At 42.7% G+C, this 27331-nt stretch overlaps 1 protein-coding gene across 2 annotated transcripts; it reads left to right on the top strand.

Annotated features, from left to right (window-relative positions):
* Positions 1-27331, top strand: ENDOD1 (endonuclease domain containing 1). 2 transcript variants are annotated; one of them, XM_081267809.1, is made up of 2 exons: positions 1-480; positions 26098-27331. In XM_081267809.1, the coding sequence occupies exons 1-2, from the start codon at positions 181-183 to the stop codon at positions 27298-27300; spliced, it is 1503 nt and encodes a 500-aa protein (XP_081123935.1). In that variant the 5' UTR covers positions 1-180; the 3' UTR covers positions 27301-27331. The 2 variants fall into 2 exon arrangements, with proteins under 2 accessions (XP_081123935.1, XP_081123934.1); XM_081267808.1 differs by lacking the exon at positions 1-480 and adding an exon at positions 23083-23273.

Here is a 27331-nt window from a genome sequence, read left to right as displayed (position 1 = left end):
AAAGGGGCGGGGCCTTTGTACAGCCCGCCCCCACCGCTGGAGCCGCCCTGCCTGTCTCTGCTGTGCGCAGCGCCGGGGTTTGGACTTCCCCTCCCAGCTCTGCTCGGCGACGTCGCGCGCTCCCAGCCCAGCCCGCAGAGCCCGCTCCGCGGCCGCCCCGCCGCGCTCTCAGAGGCCGCCATGGGCACCGCGCGATGGTTCGCGCTGGGCAGCCTCCTGGCCCTGGCGCGGCTGCTGGAAGGCCGGCTTGTGGGCGAGGAAGAAGCTGGTTTTGGAGAATGCGACAAATTTTTCTATGCCGAGACCCCTCCTGCCGGGCTGGCTGCCGATTCCCACGTGAAGATCTGTCAGCGCTTCCAGGGCTCCGAGCGTTTTGCCACCCTATACAACACCCGCGATCGCATCCCAGTGTTCTCAGCATTCCGTTCCGCGCGTCCCGCGCCTGGCAGCGCCGAGCAGCGCTGGCTGGTGGAGCCGCAGGTAAGCGAGGTGGTTCCCGAGCCGGGCGGGGCGCCTGGGCCAGTCTCCAAGGGGGGGCTTTGTCGTACCGCCAGGGGCAGTGCCAGGAAAGGCAGTCCTTCACGCCTTTGATATCTTGGACCCGGGTTTCGGATCCACCCCATTGCGCCCGCGTAGTTACAACTAGCCTCACCCATGACGAAGCTACAATAAAAGCTGACGATCTTCGAGCCTTCATTAGAGCCGCAGGGGAGGGAGGTCCCCTGGGGAGGTGGTTCTCCTTACATTTCGGCGCAGACGTCTGCAGTGTCTCCTTCGTTTCCTGAGTAGCGTGGAGTGTGAGACCAAGACCTAGGGAGACCTTGCAGATCCGCGGGAAGCTTAGGAGGGCCACTCACAGGCCTGGGTTCATGTCATTGCTTCAGAATTCATTTGGGGTTGGGTGAGCATTTTCATACCCATTTTACAGAAGAGAAGATAGATGCTCAGGCCGGTGAAGAGTTTCTGATAACCTACCAGCTGGTAAGATCTGGCAGGTCTTGTGGTTAGACCTTTTCTTCTAAGGAAAGCTTCTTCAAAGCCCATCCTAGTGTAGAAATGCTTCCCTCTACACGCAACAGTAAGTACATTAGATCTGAAGTTGTATTGAATTAGAACAATAAAATAAAGGCATGAGTTTTAAGAAATGCCATGGAATAGTTACAAATGGTAGCGAAACATTGATTATCTCCAACTGCTGGGAAGGAGAAACCAGTTTTTCCTGACTCTTTACATCTATATTATCAGACCACCTGGGAATCATGTAACCTTTCATGTGGTTCTGTCTGGTGATAGTGACCAAACATGCCAAGAGGCCCTCAGAGACCCTCAGTACCTGCTGGCCTGTGCCTAACACATCCTGGTTCACCTCTGTCGGTTGGCTTCCTCTCCAGAACATTCAGTCCTGTTGGGCTTTGACCTCTCACCCCATCAGAGCTGCCAGGGGGAGAGTTGTCACATAGCCCTCAGTTCCTGATGGCCATAGCTGCCTAGTACCAGGTGAACAGCCAACTGGCTTTCAGATTCCTCATTCAGAGCCTTCGGGTTGAAATCTCATTCAGACGTTTCTAGTGCTGAGATATTGGCCAGGTCTCAAGCAATCTGCAATCTGGTTTCCTTACCTTCTCCATGTCCTTTCACCAATTTTATCTGAGGACCTATGAAATCAGGTATGTGAAAAAGACTGTGTACATTCTTAAGACATTTTAGTTTAAAATTAGTGTCCCCCACATATGCACTTAGAGCTCGAATACTATGTGACCCCCAGCTCCTTATTATGTACTGTGATTGTGGGCCTAGAAAGAAAATAGATGGCCTGATCCTTTCTTCTTAAGGATCTCTTGCAGATGCAATGTACACAGTAAGAAGTCATGGGAATGCATGCTGAACAAATATCAGTTAAATTCAAAATCATTTAGTAGGCACTTGCTGTATGCCAGACATTTAGTATACCAGAGAAACTCTAGATATATTCAATGTATGACTCCAGAACTCAAGGGCTTCCTAGTTTGTAGGTGGGTTTTTCTGCACGGAGAGGTGATGCAGCATCTGATTAGACACACCAGTGTGGGATCAAATCCTATTTCCTCCCTTGAGTGGCTATAAACTGGGGCAAGTTAACTTGGAGATAATAACACTAGTTATTAGCAGTAGTTATGAGATTAAATGATAAAGTTCTCAGGGAGGTGTCTAATACATAAGCATTAGATGTTACTGTGACATAAGCAAAAAGCCATAATTTAATAAAGATAAACAAAGTCCTACTAGATTTAATCTGTCTTTAAAGTGATAGGGGGCAAAGCCTTGGAGTCAGGATGACATTTGTGCTATTCCTGGAAGGATAAGGTAAAGTTCAGAAGGGAGATGAGGAGGAATGCATTTTAAAACTGAGGAAACATGAGCAACATCGGCAGATTCAGGGCTTATTGGGAGTGGTTGGAACAGGTAAACCATAGAAGTGAGTAGGTTATTACACTGCACTCAGGTGCTCAGAATACAGGGAAATCATGGAAGGGAGGGGCCAGGTAGGAAGGAATCATCAAGGAAGGCTTAGGGAGGCAGAGCAGTTTATAAAGTATTTGAAGGAGTCATAAGGGACATGATATGGCAGAGAAGAAGTGGAGAGGACTGTCACAGAGGTAGTAGAGACCTTGGGCGTGGAAATGAGGGTTGGGATTGGAAAGATAAAAGAGGATGCTGAGGGAGGGGAAATAGTTCCAGATGGCAGTTGAGAGATGAGATGTACAGTGGTTCTGAAAAGTACTGGAGGCCAGAGTACCCACCCTGCTGGGGAGATCAGAATGGCCTGGGAGCTGAGAACTGCAGGATGCTTTTTCCTGCAAGATAAATAGGCTCCCTGTGCCATCCTCCACCCTGAGGTCATTCGGGCAGAGAGGGAGGAAAGAAGAGAGGGAGGGATGGCGATAAGGAGGTTCAGGAGGACTACAGAGCGCATTGCAGCAAACCTGAGACCTGCCTGTCAGCCAAAGTCCCCACTGCAGAGAGCAGCTCAGGGCTCAGTATGTACTTCTAGCTGCTTCCAAGCAATTTATAGTGCCATGTTGCCTTGTTCCCAAATCATCTTCTTCTGAGGTCAGCATTACGAAGAGGCCCAGCAGACAGGGGAGGAAGAGGCAGGCAAGCAAAGGAGCCTAGTGCTGATGAGCCAGGCAGTGCTGATGAGCCAGGCAGGGCTGCACCAACACTGGGATCCTCAGCAGCTTTCAAGGCCGGCCCACAGTTCCCTTTGAAAAAAAGCTTCTAAATCAAAGATCACAGAAAATTATTACTCGTGCTCAAAACCTTTAAGGTTTTGGCTGCCTGACATCATCAGGACAAAGTTCAAACTGCAGAATGCCTTTTCAAGGCCCTGCATAGCCTGGCTTCTGACTCTGGCTCCAGCCCTGTTTCTTACCACACCTCACCTTCACATTTATATCCAAGATGCCTGGAGCTCCTCTCCTAAGCCATGCTGTTGCCAGTCTGTTTCTTTGCTGCTGCTGATTCCCTTTGCCCTGAATGCTCTTTGTATACTTCCTCCATCCTGCCTTTACTTCCTCTCCCTGCTCCATTCTTTATGACTCTGCTATTGGGTCTCCTCATCCAGAAAGATTTCCTCACCTGTTGTGGATCCATCTCCTGAGTCAGGCCCAACTCTTCACTTCTCTTATAATTTCTCCAATTTTGAACTTATAGCATTTTATAATTAATTACCTGCTTATCTATCTGTCCTGGCAGCTGGAGCCCCGAAGGCTAAGAACTGCATTTTATTGCTTATTGTATTCCTAGTGCCTAGCACACAGAAAGCACTTAATAAGTGTTAAATAAAAGAATTTGTTTAGAATAAAGTAGTTAGGATAATCTATCAGGCAGCAGTGGTAAGATGTTCTGCTTGTCTTTTCTCAGCAAGGAGCTTCCTGTTTCAGAAGCTTGTCCCTGTGACTGGCCAGCCACCCCTGTTACAGACATGTTCCATATGCAGAGCTGGAACAATCCTCAAAGGCCACCCCATCAGTCCTTGCTCTGACCTTTGGAGTTATCCCAAATGATTTGGATCTCTTCTCTGCATACCAGTCCTTTGGCATTGGATACAGGATCCCATGTCTGCTCACGCTGTAGGAGTTTAAAAAGAGACCTGAGGAACAGAAATTTAAAGAGAAACCAAAATAAATAAATAAATAAAAACCACAGGCGCCTGTTGTGGTTTTATGTGGAATTTCACCTTTAATTTGAAAATATAGATAAGGTGTGAAAGAGATAGGAGATGTATTCCCATCTGGCATGATGGAGATGGGCTGAAAGGTTTTCATTCTGGTCTCCAGGAACCTGAGACTTGGGATCTGATTAATGCATGGGACTTTAAACCATTCAGCTCAGCTCCTTTCCATGATGCCTTTCTTAAGTACATTCATGCCAGAAAACAAAATATAAGGCCTTATCATTTTCTAAATATGAATGCTAGAAGGAATTGGCCTTATATTCAGTAATAACAGTGTGCATTTATTCAGTCTTACCAAAATACTGCAAGGTAGATGTGTGAGGTAGATAGGAAATTGGTGCAGAAAGCTAGTTGTGGTATCTAAGGTCATGCAGCTTGGATTTGAATGCATGGCTAATTGCTCTTAGGCCTCTGCTCTTTTTATACATCATGGGTATTCTCCGATTTCACAATGGATCCACTGCATTGGTGGTGTTAGGTCTTTAATTATCATCTTTTAAATGAGAATCCTAATCTCAACTCCATTTCTGTTTCTCAGAAATCAAAGGACAAATGGGAGCACATATTTGAAAGCATAAACATTGTTCAAGTTGCAGTGTTTCTAGAGTGAAGAGGATATTTTGATCAACTGAAAAAGCATTTTCCTAGAGAGCATAATAAGGTCATATTTCAAGTCTCAGTAAATGCTTATAAAGTTTTCACAAGTTAGAATCTTGATTAAGTCCCCGATCTCTAATTTCCACCAATGGCTTCTTGCTTACACACCCTGAAACACTTAGAAACACTTTTTAATGGATTCTAAAGCTCAGATCTCTTCATCACATCAGAGGACAGATACATAGAAGACATCACAACTTAAATTTCTGTGTAAGGTAGCAGTGAATAGGACAATACTGATTCTTACTTCCTATTTAGACACTTGATTCAGACTGCTGCTGTGCCATTACAGGCTATATGTGACCTTAAATTCTTCCATACCTGTTTTTCTAGTTGGTTTATTAAAGATAATAACAATGTTTACCTTATAGAGTGGTTGTGACAACTCAACAAGAATAACACATGTAATCATAGTAGTTGGAATATAGTGAGGTCTTGATAAATATTAATTTGAATACTTTTCAAAGATCTTACTCTGACAGATGGTAGACATATACAGAAAGATAAATAGACACGCACACAGAATGTTGGAGTAGATAGGTGACTGCTGCAATTCTACAAAATGCTCCTATCTGTGTATCATCTCAGATGCTTGACCTATGTCCCTCATTCTGTAAGTGCTCAGAAAATGCATGGTGAGAGATTTGATTAAGTAAAAGATTGAATGAACAGATAGGTAGACAGAATTAGGTGATTAAAAAACAAACAGGGCTGTGGCAGTGACTCAGCGATAGTGCACTTGCCTGGCATGTGTGAGGCACTGGGTTTGATTCTCAGCACCACACATAGTTGTCTATCAACAACTAAAAAATAAATAAATAAATATATAAAAAAAAAGAAAAGAAAAGAAAAAACAGCAACAACCAGTTACCAGAGATATCTTCGCCCCCTTTGTCTCAAGCGATGAAGAGCGTGTTGTTGTGTTGTCATGAAACAGTGAGCAGTGGCGTTCTGGTCTATTATGCTGAGTCTGGGTAAGACTGGGAAGCACCTGGCTCTAGAGGATGGTTCAAGGTCATTCACTCACCCCTTGTTCTGTGATGCAGAGAACAGTCCCTCCTGCTGCCCTTCGTTGCTTTTTTCTCCTTTCTTGGCTTTGTCCTTTTTTTTTTTTTTTTTTTTTTTGTCCTTTGTTGTCTTTGAATTTGGCGTTCCCATTTGTTTCACAGATCATGCTCAGGAGCAAGTTAAGATTTTTGCCTCCTATTGGCAGAATGTTTTAGGGACATTTTGTTTGGAAAAAGGTCAGTGTTGATAATTCTCTATTCTTTGGGTTCAAACAAATTTTGACAATCCAGGAAAGGAAATATCATTTATTGATCCTTTACTATATGCGAACGTCTTCACAACCTGACTTATCTACATAATGACTTTAGGTATCATGATCCATGCTCTGTAGTTTAGGAATCTGAAGTTCTTGGAGGTTCAGTCGAGTATCCAAGGTCACCCAGCTGTTGGATGGCAGAGCCCAGACTGGAGCTTTGACCCACTGCAAAGGTTTTTGCTCTTTCTTCTTTATCATGCTTCTTTGCAGTTAAAATGCCTGAATCCTGACGAACTGGATTTGTTCTTTTATTTTTATTTTCCTGAATTAATCCAGTTCTTGGGATGATTTATGACTTCATCCCTATATACTATTCGGAAAATCCCAGCTTCAGATTGCTGTTATCTTAGTTGCCTGTAGATTTTATTCTTTGGGTTTCTAATTTCTCTCTCTCTCTCTGTCTCTCTCAACTTTAAACTCTAAAAGTAAAAATATGAAAAAAAAAAAAAAAAACACACACACACACAAATCTTTCCACTTGCCAGTAGCTCTTATTTCTGGTAGTCTGGTCTTGTTCCTAGAATTTCTGTCCGAGAATACTGGTTTTTTATTTTTCTTCTCCACCATGCATTTCATATCCTTTGAATGGTTACTTGCCCTTATATTCCACAAAACTTTACATCTATCATAGCAATATTGCATTGCCTGCTGGTATATCTCTGTGGCTATAGAAAGGAAGGAGAAATAAAAGAGAGAAACTGATTCATAGGCTGAACAAGAACAGAAGTACTGTTTAGTATTCCAGTCATGTTTTTGTTGACCCAGTGCCTGAAAGAAGTGTGGCTCAATCAAAATAAGTCAAGCTGAGAGCATTTTATATTTTTAATCAAAACCGAAAACGTGAGTACCTTTCATTTTGCAGAACAGAAGACTGCATGCAGGTCCTTGTCTTGAGGTTTGATTGACCTTCAGTTAGCAGGGACAATCAGCAGCTTTAACAAAGCCCTGGGTTCTCTGTTGTTTATCTCATTTAGACAACAGATGTTTATTGAGCCTCTGCTGTGTGTCAGGCACTATACTTAGCAATGGGAATAGATCAGTGAACCAGACAAAAAATTACCTATTATCATGAGGTTTAGTAACTCATAGAGGATACAGATGACAAATAAACAAGTAAAAAACATACCTAGCATGTTAAATAGTTTTAAATGCTAAACAGAAAAATAAAGTAAGGAAAGAGGATACAAGCTATCAGGGCAAAGGTGAAGTTTAAAAATGTTTCCTGGGAAGATATCTTTGAGGAGGCAACTTTGGGGTACAGATCTGAAAGAAGTGACAAAGCCAATCATGCAGATATCTGGGGTAAGAACATTCAGGTAGAAGGAAGACTAAGTAAGGGCAAAGGCCCTGAGGTCTGTGTGATCCTTGTATTTGAGGAAGAACTAAGAGGTCAATGTGGCTAGAGAATGATAAAAGAGAAGAGTGGCAGGAAATGAGGTCAGAAAGGTGGGAAGAGGGGTGGCGGATCATTCAGGTCCTCCTAGGACAATTTGTAAGAAATTTGATTGCTCCTCTGTGAAACAGGAAGCCATTGTGCAAGGTTCTGAGCATAGGGTTTTGACCTGATCTAACTTAGATTGTAATAGAATCATTTTGGCTATGGTATTAAGAACAGATTTATGGGACTGAGGACAGAAGTGGAGAGACCAGTTAGGGGTTTCAGTAATCTGGCAAGAGACAGTGGTGGCTTGACCAAGGTGTAGCAATCTGTTTTGCAGGATGGTGACTCTGTAGTTCTGGATGTCTTTTGAAAGAACCAAGGATCTTTGTGGGGAGATAAAGGGAGGTGTCATAGATGACTCAAGGGGTTGGGCTCACATAGCCAAAAGAATGGAATTTCTGTGAATAAGATGAGGCTTTATAAAGGAGGATCATAAAACTCCTTTGATCATAGAAGTAAGAACAAAATAGTGGTTACCAGAGGCTGGAAGGTGAGTAAATGGGGAACTGTCACTCACTGTGACAATGGACAAATAAGTTCTAGGTATCTATAGTACTGCACGTGCCTCTGGTTGACTGTGCTTGTGTTATACACTTCAGAATTTGTCAAGAGGGTAGTTCTCATGTTAAATGTACCGAACGCACACAAAAGAGGAAATGGAGAATAGACACAAGGAAACCTTGGGAGGTGTCTGTCACTTTGATGGTGATGATGGTATCAGGGTGTTTGCATATGTCCAAAAAGCATCAAATTGTACAGATTAAATATGTACAGTTTTTATATATCAGTCATTCCTCAATAAAGCTTCAAGTGGAAGGAGAGTATAGTTTCAGACAGGCTAAATGTGAGACACCCTCAGGTATTAACTGGGGTTTCAGGTAAGAGACTTGAGCTCACTGTGCAGCAGAAATTTTTCTAGGATTTTTTTTCCTACGTGTAATTTCATGTAATCCTCATATCAACCATAGGAAATAGAGGGTATGGCTATCCTCCCTAGACAGAGGAGGCAAGTGAGGCATATAGAGCTTAAGTTATTATTCCATGTTCACACAGCTAAGAAGGGGTTGGGGTTTGAACAGGAGCTGTCTGATAACAGCATACCCTGAGTTGCCTCTGTTACCAAACCTGTTAATGCATTGGGTTAATTCCTATTTAACTCTTAAATGAAAAGTTATTTTGAAAGTTCATCTGTTTATTTACTGCCAGGGCAGGTTCCCAGTGCCTCAGCCACATGCCACAGAACAACAGTGGTTCACAGACCCCATCCTTTGTGCCTGCAGGGTTGCAGATTCAATAAATATTGCATTGGACCAAGAGGCCTGCTGCCTGCTTGTGCAATCTTGTTCTCTTCTATCCACCTTGGGCACTTCCTATGATCTCTCCTATGCAGACATTTCCCTTAAGGCATAAGGCATCAGATTCAGGAAGGGGGAATAGATCATTTAAAAACTATGTTAGCTATGCTCTGTGAGCAACAGGTATTGTTCTCTAGTCTCAGAGAGAATGGCAGAGATGAGAGGGTGGGGATGCCCTGTTGTATCCACAAGGGTGTGGAGAGGCTATTAGGTTGGCCATGAGGTACAGGACTGAGGAGAGCCCAGCTCCTGACTGAATGCCCACTGCCATGGGAGGTGGGTGCAGACCAACCACACCCTCCCGAGCTGTACCTCTTCAGCAGAGGAACAGGACTCATCTACCCTTCAGCCTCAGTCTGTTCAGGAGTCCTTTGATGCCACCAGGCAGGCTCCTCAGGGAAGTAAAACCACTGTGAAACTTTATGACCCAGTGATGCAGTGAGTTCTACTTAGGGACAACAGTAGAGGGACTTTGCTCCAACTCAGAAATCCTCCCACCCCCTGCCCCCGTGAAAGTGCCAACATTCTTTCTTCTTTTATGACTGCAGTAACCTAAGTCCTCCACCTTTGTAAATTCTTACCTTTGTCCTTAATCCTGACTTCAGCACAGCTTGTCAAATAGGCCTTCCCCGTGTTTGTGAAATGACAGTCTGGTTTTTGGAAATCTGCTTGCCATTATCTTAATGTTAATAACAAGAAAAGGAATTGATCCAAATCAAATATGTTGATTGAATGGACCAGGATGCATGATTAAAGGGACCACATAGGGAAATGGCCACAGTTTTGGAATGCAAAAAGCATGGAAAAAGAACAACAGAGTTCATGAAACACACAAAAAAATTTCTCATTCTTGGATGTTTCTATTTTATATGGCACCATGGTACCCACTATAACAGTGAACTCCTTTGAACATGTGGACTCTTTTGGATAGTTAATGACCTTACTTTCTGCACCTAAGTTGGTCCAAATTCACTTCGGTAATCTTTGCTCTCTCTACTCTCAAATCCAAGCTCCTCTCATCTCTTATCAAGTCTCTGCAAAGCAGCCTGCTGATGTAGCCTATCGCTCCTGGTTGTCCTCTGGCTGTTCTCCACTCTGAAGCTAGAGAAATCCTAACATCCATCTCCTTGCGTCTCCCGTGCCTCTGTGGAAACCCTTTAGAATGCCCTGTTTCTCTCCAGATAAAGACACATCTCTTTATCATGGCCCCCAGAGTCTGCCCCCAGAATGATCCACCATTCCCTCTCCAGCTTTTTCTGGAGAAAAAGCTTGTCAGGCCTTTCACTCTGGCCACTGTGGCTTGGTGGCTCTCTCTCTCTCTCTCTCTCTCTCTCTCTCTCTCTCTCTCTCTCTCTCTCTGTTTTTCTTTTTTAAATGTCCATGTTCCCTCCTATCACAGGGCCTTTGTACCTGCTGGGTTTTGTTTGTTTGTAGCTTTTCATGCTATTCCCACCTAGGTCAACTGCCTCTAATACTCTGTAGTAGCACCTAACACTTTGCCTGTATGTTGCAATTACGTATCTATTTCTGCAACTAATTGTGTGCCAATTGAATAGACTCATAACTTCCATCAAGGTAGGGCCAGGACTCTCATTGCTCATCATTGAATCCTCCTTATCTAACAGGGCATGGCAAACTTTTTCTGTAAATGCCAAATAGCAAACATTTTAGGCTTTGCAGGCTATATAGTCTTCTGCAACTATTCAGCTATGCTGTTTTAGCACAAAAACAGCCATAGTCAACATAAGAAAACTTTACTTATGAAAAAGAGGTGGTAGGTTGGATTTGGCTCATGAGCTTTCATTTGCCAACTAGCTACATAATAGTGCTTAGAATGTAAATAACAGTCAACAAGTATTGAATGTTGGACACTTGGCAAATGTGCACTTAATAGTAGAAGTGACATTTGAAAGCTAAACAGTAATCCTGTTTCTATTATAACCTTAGATGTTGAACTGTGGACAAGTTTCAACTAAACTTTTTATTATAGTGGTGGTGGTTGTTATTTATGATATTTATATTTTTTATGATTATGAAAGTAACATCCTCATGGTAAAAATATTTTTGAACATTTTAGAGTATATAAAAGATCCCACTTCTCACAGATAGCCAGTCTTCAGTGTGTGTGTGTATATATATAAAATATTCCAGAAATTTTCATCCCACCTACTTAAAGACACATGTACTATTTCATACTCTTTATTCTAGTTATCAAAGTCTGTGAGACCACAATAAGGAAACTCCTTAAACAATTGTCAACTCATGGACTTGGAGAGGGTGGGGACCCTATTAATGGATGGGTTTGCACATAAATAATTTATTTCATTAAGCATTTTAATTTAGAAATAGAAGACCTGGGGACTTCAAATGAACAGTCTACTTCATCACATTTTTCTTCCAAGAATATGTCATATATAACTTACAGTTGGCTCAAAACGATGCAGCCCTCTTTCTCCTTTCTGTGTTCTTGCAGAGAGAGGCATTATCCTTTTCCTCTTATAAAGAGAACTCAGATACCCAGGGAATCACTGGTCTGTCAAAAGTCACAAGGCCAGTAAGTGGTAGAGTTGACAGATCTCTGCATCTCTAAACATCTCTAAACCAGATAGCTAGGGAGCCCAATTCACTATCTGTGGCATGGGGCTAGTAAATTGTCCCTATCCTAGAGAGACTCGAGGAAGATTCAGTGAGGCAGTGTGTGCAGAGGTCACTCTACACTGTGTGAAGCACTCAATTGTAACGTTAACTTTAATGAACAAAGAAGTAACCTTCTCTTCCCACACCATGTGTGCCTTAGACACAACCAGGATGTGTGTGCCAAACTCCCAGGGCTGACCCATAGACATTGCTGAAGTGCCCTTAGTTTCACATACTCCTGTTCTCTCGTCACCTTGACAATGACTGGTTTAAGCCTTTTCTGTGGAATCAGCTGCTCTGCATGATCCTGTTATTGTTATCCATTGAACTCTTCTCTTTTGGAAATTTTGGTAGAAATTCCTTCTCTGTTCCCTGGGATGTCTTGCTGATCTGCTTCCAGACTTCTGGCACCAAGACAACTTGTCTCTTCATTTATTCCCCAGTTTTAATCCTGTTATCTAGAAGGTTCCATTGCCTCATAGTCCCTTGTCCCAGTTCTCTCAGGGGCTTACTGGGTTCTGATAAGAATAGGGCTCCCATATTTCAGGCTTCTTGATACATGAATCATGCATGTACCCAAGCCAATCAGGTGAAGGGCAGGGCTGTCTTAAGATAGCCCTGTAAAATTTACAGGCACGGGAAAAGAGATGGTTCTCAAAGGAAGCAGAGCCGGAAAACTTCTAGAAAAAAAAAAATGGTCACAGAGTGTTCCGGGTCCTGTGCCCACTCTCCTTCTGTCTCTTTTCTTTTAAACAGCTCTGCTTTCCCACATGTCAGCCTTGCTGCCAACTCTGAGCTGTCTCTGGAGTCTGTGCACCCTTCACTGACTGTTGTTCATCTCTGAGTTTCTTAGAGAAAAGCCAGGCTGATGGTAGCTGACCAATTGAGTGGCCATTGCTTGTGACTGGCATGGAGGTGGGTAGGAGGGGTCATGTGTCTTCAGAGATCAGGTCAGAAAAACTCCACTGCCGATGTGATTTCTCAGGACTGGGAGAGTTGGGACCATGGAAAAGATTTCACTGAGCTTATATCAGCCATGATCCTGGCTGGAGAAGCAGATGGAACTCAAATAGTTTAAAAAAATGGAATTTAATGAAGAAACTATTTAGAGAGAACTGAAAGAGCCAGCAAGATATGGTCAAGTGTCTAGGGACTAGCACTGGCGGGAAGCTGTGAGGGGTGGAGTTTGGTGAGAACTGTGGCAGCAGAGAAACCACACAGCCAGGCAGGGAGGGGATGAGCAAGACTCTCTCTCTTTTCCTACCTTTAAGAGAATTCAGATGATACAGTCCTGGAAGTCAGCCTCCGAGTACTCAGAGCAAGGCTAAGGAGTCTGGATCTTGAAAGCAAAAGAGACAGTGCAATGGAACCGCGAGCCTGGAGCTCCATCTGAACACCCAGGGGAGGATTTAGGTAGCAGAGAAGAAATGTGAAAGGCACCCCCAGCCAGTGGTGGCAGAACCACTGCACAGAGGGAACAAGGAGTGTTGGCATTCCATCCACAGAAGTGGCATGACAGGCAGCTGGGAATGACCTGTTTTGATTGAATATAAAAGAAGGTTTGAGAGATGAGGTTGAAGGAATTTGGGGGGAAGGGTCATGAATGTGCCAGTTTATTATTAACTGGGACTATTACTATAGGATACTGTTAAAGATGTTAAAATTCAAAAGAGTATAAGTAGCACAGATGGACTTTTCAGTCCATGTATGAATAAGGCAGGAAATCCATATTTGTACTTTTTTTTTTTTTTTGGTACTGGAAATTGAACTTGGGGCACTCAATCACTGAGCCACATCCCCATCCCTATTTTGTGTTTTATTTAGTGACAGGGTCTCACTGAGTTGCTTTAGCTCCTCGCTGTTGCTGAGGTGGCTTTGAACTCTGTGAGCCTCCTGCCTCAGCCTCCCGAGTGACTGGGATTATAGGAGTATGCTGCTTTGCCCAGCTTATACAAGTTATATGATCAAATTATTAGCTAATCTAATAGGTGGATGATCCATATGGCCTACAGTATTTTTCTCCTTACTGTGGCATTATTGTCACAGCCCTTGCAGTCTGTGGATACTGCTCAGCCAGGGCACTCCCCAGGATGATTACAACTTTTGTTTTTCATTGTGGGGGCTCATGGATCCCCAACCCCTCATCAGTGCCACCCATGGTAGAGGTTAGAATGCATATTAGATTAAACCCCCAGGTCTGCTGCTCATATCTCTGTTGTGATGTACAAGAATCTGCATGTTTAACAAGGGCCAGCATTCTTCTGATACAAATTGAATTTTGATTATCATTGATTTAAGGAGACATTGCTAATTTTCTGTAGTGGCTGTCAAGGAGTGAATTATCCCATCAAAGAGCAATAAATGGGAATCTGACAAAGGCCTAGCCCAGTGGCTTCTAATTTGGAATCATATCAGAACCACCTGGGTAACTTTAAAACCATCCTGGTGGGGCTCTTTTTATTATTTATTACTCTGATTTAAGAGGCTTGGGTGAGGCTGATGGTATTTTTAAAGCTTCCAGGTAGCTTTAATGTGCAGCCAGGCATAAGAACCTTTGGTCTTGTCTGAACTCAGAAGGTGGAAAAAATTAGAAATGGAGACTTCTCAATTTAACTGACTTTTCTGAATTCTGTTCCACCTAGTAAATACTGAGAATAATTGCTCTGGAAAAGAAAGCGGAATCCAGAGTGGAAAACAGGCTTCTTGTGAGTAATGAGGAAGGAAACCCAAGAGGACCAGGATGATGTAACCTGAGAAGGTTCTGCTCTCTGGAAAGGTCTTAAAGGAGTAAGGCCTTTTCCTAGGCTGCATTGGAAACTCACTGTGAAAGGAGCAGCCAGAGGAGTTCCTCTGGAGGGGAGTCTCTTTGCCCTGGTGGCCCCCCCTTGGCCTACCCTCATGGATTTCTTGGTGGATTTTATTGCCAAATTAGAGTTGGTGCATTAAAAAAAAAAAAAAAAAAAAAAAGGATTTTTTTTTTAATGTTTCAAATTTTCAAGAAAAAGAAAAGTCTGAGATGGAAGTGGATACCCTTCCTTTGTCTGCATCCTCACAGTTCACCCACTGGGTTCCCCTGGATGTGCACCCCTCAGGCCAGCACTGGAAAGGCCTCATTCTTCCCAAAGCAGGAAGGTGTGTGTGGCCTGGGAGCCCAGAGGAAGGTGATTCACTGGGAGGAAGGTGGAGACATCAGCCCGCAGTCCTTAGAGCCAGAGGGCCAATCAGGAAATGAAAAGCTCTGCATTTCGGTGTCCTAAAAAAAGAAAAAAAGAAAAAAAAAAGGTGGTGGGGGGATCAGTATCCTTCTAATTTGTCTATAATTTGTCTAAAGCTGTTTCTGTTCCCAAGAGGATAAAGAATATTTTAGATGCCAAGAAGATAACTTTTTTTTTTTTTTCTTAAATGGGTGGGTCGGGATATGCTTTCCTGAGAGCTGAAAGGCCTCCTGGTTTATTCCTCCTCCAGTGTCTTAATCAGCTGTGCTGATTTTTTGTGTTTTGTTTTTTTCTTAAAAGCAGCTCTTTCCCTAGCTGGGTTGAGTATTTTCCGTGGTAAGAAGGTTCTCCTGGGACTTCCCCAGATCTCAGGCCTTGTTTATTATACCATGTGACCTCAGAGGATCTTTATGCCCCCATCCATCTCTGATAAGATTATCTGATGTTCTGATCATCCACTTTACTCAGGGTTCCTTGGAAGGAGGGGCTCTCAGGTCTATCCAATGATGCAGAGGTGATAGTGTCTCTTATATCTATGTGTATCCACACACACCATAATTCACACAGAAACAAAATTGGAACATCCATTGTTCAGTTCATCCTATTATTTATCTTGTTGAAAATTAAAATAACCCCCAAAGGAAACAGGCTCTTTGTCCCCCACAGAGTTCGTTAGATAGGGGCTCACTTGGTCTTCTCCTGACCACAGGATCTTGTCTGACTCATCCCCTGCATGCGCTTATCTAGTCTCAGCTTAAAATTCTCCAGGGGAAGGAAACTCCAACCTCTCCATGGTGACTCATTGCCCAATTTAATAACTGCTTTGATGATCCTTCATCAAGACTACCTTTTCCATGGATCATGGGGCAGAAGTAGAGTCTTGTCTGCAAACTGGAGGAAATCCTGTGTGCATCAGAAGATTGTTGTGGAAGTCCAGTGAGATCATCTTTTAACAAATGCCAGTTACTTCCTAATGTGCAGGGCCATCTTGCCAGGTATGGGAGCAGAACAAACTGACACTAGTCCTGACCCTTGAATTCAGTGGGACAGACAGATGGATAAACGTATGCAGTGACAGACCACCATGGCCTTTGTCTTTGGTAGTCATCCTTCTGACATTGCCCACTCACTTGCATCCTGTGCTCCTGGGCTCTGTCTGCACTCATGCCAGCTGCCTACCACCCACAGGTCATGCCTGGCCCCTCCTCCTGCTGATGCACTTCTCCTTCTTCCCAACCTTCTCCCCTTCCTTTTCCTCTGAACCCGTCTTGCTCTTCAGCTGCACCTGCTCAGTCCCTTCACGTCAGTAGTGCCATTAGTTATTACCTGAAACTCTCGGCCCCTGTCCACCTGGGTCTGGAGCCTCAATCTGTTTGCATTGACAGAGTTCCCATATTGCATACCCACCACAGCACCTAGACCAGTTCTTCCTCTGCCACTATCTTGGAGCTACAAATCATTTCAGGGGCACAAAAAGTACAAAAGCTGAAGCCCTGGCCTGGGCAGAGCTGGCCCTGCCCCTCCAGTCTCTGCTGACTTCCCCAGAGCCTCTTTTCTTCTCAGCAGCCCTTCTTTCCTCTAAATTTCCTGGCACAGTGACCTCAGGAGGCTCAAAATCTTCCCTAATCTCTCTGTGCTCAGGCCCCCTGGCTGCCATGGCAAATGCTGACCACCACATCCTGAGGAATTTTCCAATACCAGCCCCTCATTTACCCTTTACTCCTCCCATGGTCTCAGAAGAGAGTCCACTCAGCCTACACTGGCCCCTTTCAATGTGTTCCCCATATACTTGTCCTTATTCTCCGCTCCTCTTATTCCATTATTGCCTTTATGATCATCATCTTCCAAGAGCCTACCTCATGCAGAGCTTGTTAGGAGGACAGAAAAATACAAGAGATGATCCCAACCCTTGAGGAGGCTTCAGTATGTAAAACATACAAGGAGCAAACCCACAGGAGCTCACTTTAGCACACTCATTTCCCCACTCTCTGATAGCTCTTTTCTCTTGACTGTCAAGCCCCCTATTGTACGTGTGTGTGTGTGTGTGTGTGTGTGTGTGTTCTTTAAAGCTGACCTTAGTAGCACATTGAGAGTTTCTCTCCCCTCTCTTCCCCCAAGTCGTCCTAGCCCTCTGTAGAACTTTCTTGTGTTTGGGACATTCTGTCATCCTCTGCCTATTCCCAGGGCTACACTTATTTTGTTTCCCCATGGCACAGTCACCTGACTGATCTTGGAGATCTTGGCTGGGACTCCTAACTCCTCAGAGGAGCTCCCTTTTATCTGCCATGTCTCTGAAGTATGTCAAAGAATATGCTTCTGAAGGTGGTGTGATTCTAGCCTTAGAGGAGCTAGAAAGAGTGGGCGGAAGGAAGAGAGGAGTGGAGCAGGCTGGTGAGCCGCGTTGGTGCTGACAAGCCCTAAATCTCCATCTTTGTGCTTCTGAGGATCATTATCAAAAAGTAACTCCTTTCCCTCCTCAGAGACAAACTCCCCATGGCAAATCTACACTGTGTGACTCTGGCTCATGAGGTTTGTATGGATTTTGCAGCCCAGCAATCTTTGGGGACAACACTCTACTTCATGCTCCCTGCTCCTCCAGTTCATTGCCCTCTAATTGTTCTAGAGCCTCAAGAATCAGCTTTAAGATGCTCCTTTGTGCACAGAGTCAAGTAACCTCAATCTCCCAATGGCCCTTTCATTTGTCCCTGCAAAACCTTGTCTCTGAAGCCACGTTTCTGTTGATCTCCTGCCCTTATCCAAGACTTCCCAAACAAGAGGTCCACTCTGTAGCCTCCTTTTGCCAAAATCCACTCACTTCTACCTGCTGAGCCCTGCCACTACTGATCCCTAGTCATCCAAGTCGTGGCCTTTATTTCCATCCTTCTGTTTCCCCACTGTGGGAGGTGGCACACAGTGTTGATCAGGCTCTGGTCAAAGTGTTCTCCTGTCTTTACTTCTGACATGACACCAGGTTACTATCCTCACAGCTCCATCCTGCCTCTTCTTGTCTTCTCTTGGTGGCCACATGTGGTTCTCAGTTTACTCCTTGGCTGGTGCTGCTACAGGCGTACAGTTAGAAGCTTTAGAATCAGACAAGTGAGGCTTGAGTCTTGGCTTTTCCATGTACTTTTTGGGTGACTTCATTGCTGCCCCCTTATCTGACTTATTTGAGTTTCTTTTTTCCCATGTGTGAAAAGCACATGGTCATAATGTCTACCTTCTGGATTATGTGAAGAGTAAATGGGATGCAACAATATTCTCCGAATTTTTGTTCAGTTGTTTCCAATTAAACCTTGCACTTTTCCTACTGTGAATCCTATTTTCTCAGGCTGCTTCTTCCTGCCTCTAAGCCTTTGTGTAGAAATCTTACTAAACTGTTACTGACCTTTTGATTTCAGTAGATCTATCAAAGTCTAGCACATCCTCCAAGTCTTCCTTCAGGTTTTTTTTTCTTCCCAAGAAGTCTTCTCATAATATAATCATTATGTCCTTCCTTCCACTGAAATTATATTCTTTTTTCCCCTATCATTTATTTAGTGTTGGATATAACCTTTATTATGCTGTTGTTTTTCTCTTGAATTTCTATTTAACTTTGTATCTGTATCTTTTTTCCATAAATAAATGTGACACTCTTGATATGAAGATGTATTTGTAGGAATATAAAACATTAGCTATTGGGTATACTTTTTAAATTAATTTTTTATTTATATATCACAGCAGAATGCATTACAATTCTTACTACACATATAGAGCACAGTTTTTCATATCTCCGGTTGTATACAAAGTATATTCACACCAATTTGTGTCTTCATACATGTACTTTGGATAATAATGTCCATCACATTCCACCACCATTTCTAACCTCATGCCCCCTCTCTTCCCCTCCCATTCTTCTCCCCTATCTAGAGTTCCTCTATTCTTCCCATGCTCCTTCTCCCTAGTTCACACTCTGATCCCACCACATACTAACTGTGTGACCTTGGGCAAGTTATTTAATCTTGATGACCCTTAGTTTCCTCACCTATCAAAAGGCAATACTAATAACACATAGTTGTTATGTTTAGATGTTGTTATGTTATGTTTAGATGAGGGAATGAGTTAGCTTAGTCACTAATTCAATACATGTAAAGCTCTTAGCATAGTATTTGGCAGATAGAAGTCATTAATGTTGGCTTTTATTATCATTACCAATTCCAATGCTTCTTTCTATAGTGATAGGCACATATAATATAGGCTTAATTAATATTGATGACTATTTCCCCTCCAGTATTCCTTTTCAAATTTCTATCCCATTTGTTAAATATTACATTTATATTATCCCCCAAATTGAATGTCTCCCTTCATTTAATTCTGAAACAAAAAAGAAACCCCATGGGGTTAAATAGTTTTTACTATTTGGTATAAGAAAACAGACTAGCTTGTTTACAGAAGCAATGTTTTTCTTGGTACTAAATTTGAAAAGGAATTTATTATAAGATTATTTATGGAGCATGAGGCTGGTGGAATGGGGACAGCTCATTCTTCTAAAACCTACTTAACATGTTGAGATTAGAAAAAAAATTTCCATTAAATACAGCAACTCTATCAAATTACATCAGCAGCCCAGAGGGACTGGGTCACCAGGAGGTGGATCAGACAGAGAGAGCTTTGTATGTTCCCCTACCTCCAGAGGTTCCACTGGGAAGCCAAAGAGTTAAGATTGCAAAAGGACAGGTATAATCTAGAAATTGTAATCTGAAATTACTTCTTACGTCATAGGTCTATTTTTGTCTTTATGGAGCAGAGTTGTCAGTAATTTACTGTAATTGCAATAACCAGATCATTAAACTATGACTGTAGAAAGCATAGAAAAAATGCATCTGTCCTTTCAGTGACAGTAACAAAGAATATACTTGACTGTTTTTGTCAAGTACTATTCCCATTAAAAATCAAGTCTCCGTACCTTAGAGAGGTATTTTAGTCACATGCACACACGGGCATCCCTCAGAAAACAAGAGCTTATCAACATGTACTCGGTTACTTTGTAGAAGGTAGTGAGCATGTTAATGATGGGGAGCTGGCTTACTAATTTTATTTAGATTTTTTTTCACATGATTCTTTAACAAAGGCATTAGCGTGGTAGGACAGAATGGAAATTTAAGCAGTTGAAGAGCTGACAAGCTGTAGTTTTGCATGCTGAAACACAGCAGCTCTCCTTACTGACATTTAACTATAGAGGCTAGCAGCTGCTAACAGGTAACTATAACAGATAACTGCAGTGGCAGAAGCAGGAAACAATGTAGCAGGGACAGAACACCTTTAGGCTTACTGCAGTAAAAGTCTCTAAGCTGTATGAGGTAAGAGACCCTAGGTTGTTGACAAGCATATGCCCATGTAACAAATGTAGAGTGCACCTCTAATAGAATTGCACCAACTCCTTTGCCTTGATGTACCCAAAACTTGCTTACTTATAAAAGTAAAAGCCTTGCTGTGCTTGGGACTCAGAATTTGGGAATTATTCCCCTGGGCCATGGCGCCATTAATATTGTTGCTTCCAGATCTTGGTGCCCCAACCCTTATTTCCTGCTACATTAGAATATCAGTCATCTTGGCATCAGAAGAAAGTTTTGTCATATGTTAAAACACTGCATGTAAACCAGAGATTAGTTTAGCTTTAACAGGCATTTCTCTCAATGGAGGTTAGTTAGTAGGATATTTAAAGATCCTGGGATTTAATATCATTTTATAAGTGATGTGGAAAAGTGACTTCATAATGTAATGTCCAATTTTGGTGGATGATTCCATGTTACAAAATATAAAATCAATGGACATAAATTCCAAGAAAACAGAAATGCATCATGAACAGATGAAAGAGTTGTAAGTAGTAGCTAATGCAGAAGAGTTAGCAGGAAAACAGAATCAAATTGTTTATACTGGCCATTAGGCTTAGGGCAGGTCTGGGAGTCCCTGTACCCTACCCTTGGTGAAGGACTTCAGCCTATAACACTCTTGGCACCATCAGTAAAGGTGCCGAGAAGTGCTGCTCTGCTTATTCTAAACATTTATCCTGAGGTAGTCTACAAGCAGAAAGAAAGAGAGAAATTTAAGCAAAGTAGATAAATTTTGGGATAATAAATCTACAGTGAATTTAAAGGCATACTTTAGGAGACACTTAAGTCTGGGACAAGGGATAAGACTTCTGGCCTAACAGATGTGGAATTCTTTTTCTCCCACTGAAAACACACAGAAATTCTGGATAAAATATATTATTTAAAAAAATTAAATTCCTACTTAAGCAATTCCTTCTTGATGCCATAAATATAAGAAATAGATAGCCAAAGTTATGTGTGGGAAATCACAAAGATATTAGGAACTAGGTCTCTGATATTCCTGGGGACAGAAGTCAAAGCCACATACCACGTGCATGACATGGAACTGGAGCTGGACTCATGGGTGGAGCTGGGAGCTGGGAGCTGGGAAGGTGCTGCAGCACTGGTGAACCAGGCAGGAAAAGTCGACTCACAGGTTGTTATAGAAAGCAGCTACCTACACCATGTCATGAGTGTACACATGGCACCCTCCAGACCTAAGCCTAAAGCCAGCTCCTTCCCTTTGTGTAGGTTCAAATTTGCACTGCCTTCTCCATGTGGAAACCCTGAACTGGGAAGATAACTCAGAGTCAACTGCAATAAGTAATCTTATTGTCCCACCCACCCACCACCAACAGAACATCCTGGGCCTCTTGTGAAGTCAAGTCCAGCAACAAAAACTGCAGAGCACTTGTAAATACCCACCACCTTGAAGTCAGTCAATTGGTCAGAAGCAACAAAATAAACTGGAAAAAAAAAAACCAACAACAAATAAATAGAAAATATTGTAAGGTACTTTAAAATAATTGTGTCTAAACTAATGAAATGTTAAAAAGAATTAGATAGAAATAATTTGAAATAGAAATTCTAGACAAGAAAAATATCATTGAAATGGGAAAAAATCTACATAAACAGGTCAAAAAGACTAAACATAGGGAGGAGAATATAGTTCAGTTGGGAGAGTGCTTGCCTTGCATACACAAGGCCCTGGGTTCAATCCCTAACATCATACACACACAAAAAAGACTAGGCATAGCTAAAGAGAGCCAGTGAATTGGAAGCCAGATCTGAGGAACTCACCTAGAATGCATTATAGAGAGATAATGAGATTAAAATGGGAAAAAGAGGATACGACACAGAAAGGATAGAAGGTTCTCCAAAGAGAGAATAGAAGGCTTATGAAAGATCATCATATCTTCTTATAAAACATTGCTATCATTTTTGTCAGAGATGTAATACTGGATTAGATAAACCTTGGGAAATTTCCCTAGTTTTTAGTTTGTGTTTTAATTTTGTAGTGATATACACATTAATTTGCCCACTTCAGTGTGTTGTACTAGGGCCATGAGCAGACAAGCCAAGTCAACAGTGTGGACACCGCCGGGATTCCCGATGGAGGAGCAGCCTTATGCAGACCACCAGAGTTCTTTCTCCAACACCCAACACAGGGCTGATGGACAGAGGTGGGCATTGGGCTCAAGGACAGCCTGTTTGTCATGGCCTGGCATGAAAAGAAGAGCTGAGGAAATCGGACTCTGTCTTTTTAGCATTTAAGTAGGAAATTAAGTAACAGAAGAGGCTAAAATGGAAGGTTAACGATATGTCAAGTGGCTAGAGAGTGCACAGTGGTCCCTGTGCAAGCTCAGATTATGAAGGAACAGCGATCAAGTGTAAGAAGCAGCCCTGGAGAAGAAAAGAGCTGTGCAGGAAGAAATAGGGGGCGAATCCAGGTAGGAGGGAAAGAGGGCGGCTGACAGGTCGAGTGTGACTGTCTCTCAAAGGCAGGCAGTAGTGTCTGATCAGTCTCAACCACACACCTTCTGCCCAAATTCTCTTGCACTGCCTGGAATCCATTTCTATTTCCAGCAGTAGAGGTATACCACATTTCCTGGGTCTTTGTGGACCCTGTTATTTAAACTTTTCTTGGGTTTCTGTGCCTTTTATCCTTCTAATGAACCCATCATTATAGGGAGAAACTATAATGAGTCTTTGTTCCTTGAAAATAGAAGGTCTTAAGGAACACCAACCAGAGTCCGTTAAGCTATACAATTTACCTAGGTCACCTTGGTTACATAGAGTCCCTTTCCTGTTTAATTCACCCTGTGGAGTGGGAGTGGAGGAGATTGTGATGGGGCTGATTTTCTGATTTTTTCCTCAGAAAGTCTACTGTGCCCGGATGCTTGCTCTTCTGTGTTACCTTTGCTGGTGTGAAGAAGGAAAGGGCAACTGTCAAGGGAGGTGCTAACAGGAACAGTGCCTCCTTCTAGAGAGAAGATGGAATTGCAGACAGTGTGGTCATTTTTCCCTACTTTCTGATAGAGGAAACTGTAGAGCTATGTCCATGAAGATGATGGGAAATGGTATGGCTTAGTGACACATGCTGAAGGCAAGACCCCAGTTCACATCCTAATCCTGCTGACCATTACTGGATGACTAAAAAGTTACTTAATTTTTCTGTGTCTTAGTTTCCCCATCTAAAAAGTAAGTTCAAAACACCTTCTGTATATTATATTAAAAATATTTAAGGTATAATTCAAAGAATATTAGTCTCCAACACCTCCCACATTAGTATGTAGGTAGACTATCCAGGCATTCTATCTCTATTTTAGACATGATATTGTCGTCAAATCTAGGGTTTGTAACAAATATAGTGATCATGGATATGGGGTTCTGAAAAAGTCAGAGGGAAGGGGAGGGAAGATGTGCTTTCTACCTCCAACATGTCCAGTACATATAGTTTCATTAGTTATTCCTAGGAAGGGCTGCTCAGAGGAGCACACAGGGCCCAGTGTGGAATTGGGCCCTGACCTTCCCAGGCACCTGGGCAAGAGTCTTAACCTGGTTGCTGGGTGCATGACTGCAGAAGAAATCTGTAGCCCCGTGAACCCAAGTGAACTGAGAGAATGTAGAAGTACCCAGCTCAGCCTCCTCTGACTGTAGCAACCCAGAGATCATGTTCTGCAGTTTGGAAGTCAACCCAGTATCCTGGTTTCTGCCTAAGAACAGGATACTAAATGCTTGCCTGCCTTCCTCCCCCCACCCATTTTTCTTCCCTTTTCTATTTTTCCCTTTTCTCCTCTTGCCTCCCTCACTTTGCTTCTTTCCCTTTCCTCATCCAAGAATCCCTGTCTTTGCTCTGGTCCCAGGCCTGCCAACTATTCTTGTGGGCACCATTTCACCAGTGGGTGGCCCTTGTGATGAAGGCACTTTGGCAATGCTGCCTCTGCTCTGTCACAGGGCGCCAACTCAGAAACCATCTCCAGAGTTCCCCTAGAACAGCTGAAGACATTACACCAGGTTAAATACCATCTTATACCTAAGGCCCCATGGATCTTAACTCTGCCATATCTTATCTCATGATTTAGGAATGAAGTGAATATTTCCCTGGGGTATATCTATCAGCTGGACAGAGATAGGAGATTTGCAAAATGAATGTGTTTCTTATCTCTGTCTTACAGGGGAGGTGGTGGGAGTGGAGAGCGTCTAGGATCATTGCTCCATCTAAGACTGGGGGAAGAGTGGAGTGAGTGAGTAGCTCAACCTGTGGGTTACTCCATTAGGCTTCAGCAGATATTCCTGTTTTAAGATAAATCACTCATCCATTGCCCTCCCTACCCCTACATGAGCATGCATGAGAGGGAGGGCCTGCACCTGCCACTGCAGAGATGGAAAAATGTGGGGTTGTGCTGTGCCCAGATGGGAGGTACAACACAATCCCTGTGGCTTTGATTACACTGGGGGGTTGTATGATGGATTTAGCGAGTGACACCAGTACTAGGGGGTCAATTCCCTAGGAACCTGTGCATTACATTATTTTAATTAGTTTAATTGTTTGTTGATTTCCTTTTAAAATTACATATATTATAAATAATTTATGGTTTGATGTAGGTAGGGGAAGTACAAAGAGGGAAACAAGAACATCAAGAGGAAACAAACAAACAAAAAACCATCATTTGCATCTCCAAGAAGCAAACAACCACTGTTGGCTTCTTGTGTCTGCTTCCAAAGATTATTGTTGCGTATTTTTGGCTTTTTTAAAACAAATTATGATCATTGAATTTTATATTTTGCATTTTGCTTTCAACATCATAGCATGTAGTTTCCTACCACTGTGAATTTACCATAATTATAAATGCTTTTTAATGGATTTGAGATATTTGTTTGATGAATATAACATTATTTATTTAACTTGCCTTGTTTTTGCAAATGTGGATTTGTTCTCTCACCTGCTATTATAAATACTGCAATGATGAGCATCTCAGGGCCTGAACATGAATAAGAATAGGCCTTGAGCTGGATACTGTGTGTGTCAGGCCTTGAGCTGGATTCTATGGAGACTGTACAGGGCCCCTGGTGTCAAGTAATTTACAGTCTAATTTGGGAAATAAAAATATAGTCCTTGGTTAATCCTGATCTCAAACAGCAGTCAGTCTAATTTGAATTTGAGCTTTGTCTGATATCTAATAATTGACAACAAATTATGTTTTCCTCCCAGTTGGTTTAAATGGTCTGATTAGAGCAGTTGTTTTTATACATCCTAAAATCATAAGTATTTGTGAGGAACCTGTGCATTAAATTGCAGGCAGCACTGACATAATTCTTGAGTGCATTTCTGATTTTTATGGGCCTATTGAGATCTATTCTCCTCTTTTTTTTTTGTTTTTAAAATTACTTTGAATCTCATGGGGAAATATTCCAAAAAAGAACTATGAAATTCCTAAAAGTTGAGGAGATTCAAAAAGAATGCCATGGGCTGGCTTGTAACTTAGTGGTAGAGCATGTGCTAATGTGTATAAGACTCTGGGTTCATTCCTGGGGGGGAAAAAAAGATGCCACAGCTTTGTGTGTTTATGTGTGTGAGTGAGGACATGGAGCTGCAGATCAGGGATGGGGAGACATACAAGGAGTAAAATAGAAAACAACCTTTTTGAAGGATGCTTTCAAATTCCAGGATTGTGAAATACTAGAATGCAATGTATGTATATCTGAGCACCAAGTCTTTTCAAACTCAGCTTTAGAAATGTTAGAGTAATAGGGACTTCCCCAGAGTCTTAGTAGAATGATCCACTGTGTACCCTCTGCTCTGGATGGGGATGCATCTCAGCATCTGTTTTCTTTTTTTTTTTTTCTTTTTTTTTTTTTTTTCATTTTTTTTTTTTTTCAGCATCTGTTTTCTTCTTACAGATCGATGACCCCCACAGCAGCCTTGAGGAGGTGATGAATGAGGCTGAGGCCATCACCTCTGTGAACAAACTGGGAAGCAAGCAAGCCTTGAATACAGATTACCTTGATTCTGTTTATCAAAGAGGACAGCTGTACCCCTTCACCCTCAGCAGTGATCTCCAGATGGCCACATTCACTCTCACAAATTCAGTTCCCATGACCCAGTCCTTCCAAGAACGATGGTACATGAATCTCAACAGCCTGGTGGACCAGGCTTTAGTCCCGCACTGTGGCAACGGGGAGGACCTGTATATCATCACAGGTGCAGTGCCCTCAGGCAGCAAAGTTAAAGACAAAGTGACTATCCCTGAATTTGTCTGGCTGGCAGCCTGTTGTGCTGCCCCTGGAGGAGGCTGGGCCATGGGCTTTGTCAAGCATACGGGAGACAGTGACATCATTGAAGATGTGATGGTGAAAGACCTCGAGAAACTGCTTCCATTTAACCCTCAGCTTTTCAAGAACAACTGTGGTGGGACTGAGCAAGACACAGAGAAAATGAAAAAGATCCTCGAAATGGTTAATCAAGTCCAGGATGAGGAGCGAATGGTGCAATCTCAAGAAAGCTCTAGTCCCCTCCCCAGCACCAAGAGCAAGAGGTCTGCCCTGCTGCCTCCAGAGACACCTGAGGGAAGTCGTAGCTTTTTGGGAAAACTCATAGGTTTCATTGCTACCCCATTCATCATGTTTTTCCAATTAATTTATTATCTTGTGGTGGAAATCCTGAAGAACACTGTCTATTTCCTGTGGTGTGTTACCAAGCAGGTGGTTGATGGCATAGAAAGTTGCCTTTACAGCCTGGGCTCGGCTATCATCTCATACTTCTTAGCTATTGGAGAAGAGTTGGTGAGCATACCCTGGAAGGTGCTCAAGGTCCTGGTCAAGGTCATAAGAGCCATTCTTCGGATCCTTTGTTGTCTGCTGAAGACCGTTTGCCGTGTTCTGAGCATCCCTCTCCGAGTCCTTGTGGATGTAGCCACTTTCCCTGTGTACACTGTGGGTGCACTTCCAGTCGTGTGCAAGGACATTGCCATGGGAATTGGTGGCACTATCGCTCTGCTGTTTGAGACTGCATTTGGCACTATGGGTGGCCTATTTCAGGTTGTTTTTAGTGTTTTCAAGCGGATTGGCTACAAGGTTACTTTTGACAATTCTGGGGAGTTATAGAATTCAAAAAATAAATAGCATCTAGTCAGAG

Source organism: Spermophilus citellus (genome assembly GCF_964194105.1).
Source record: "Spermophilus citellus genome assembly, chromosome: 2".
NCBI lineage: Eukaryota > Metazoa > Chordata > Mammalia > Rodentia > Sciuridae > Spermophilus > Spermophilus citellus.
This window is presented reverse-complemented; position numbering and strand designations above follow the sequence as displayed.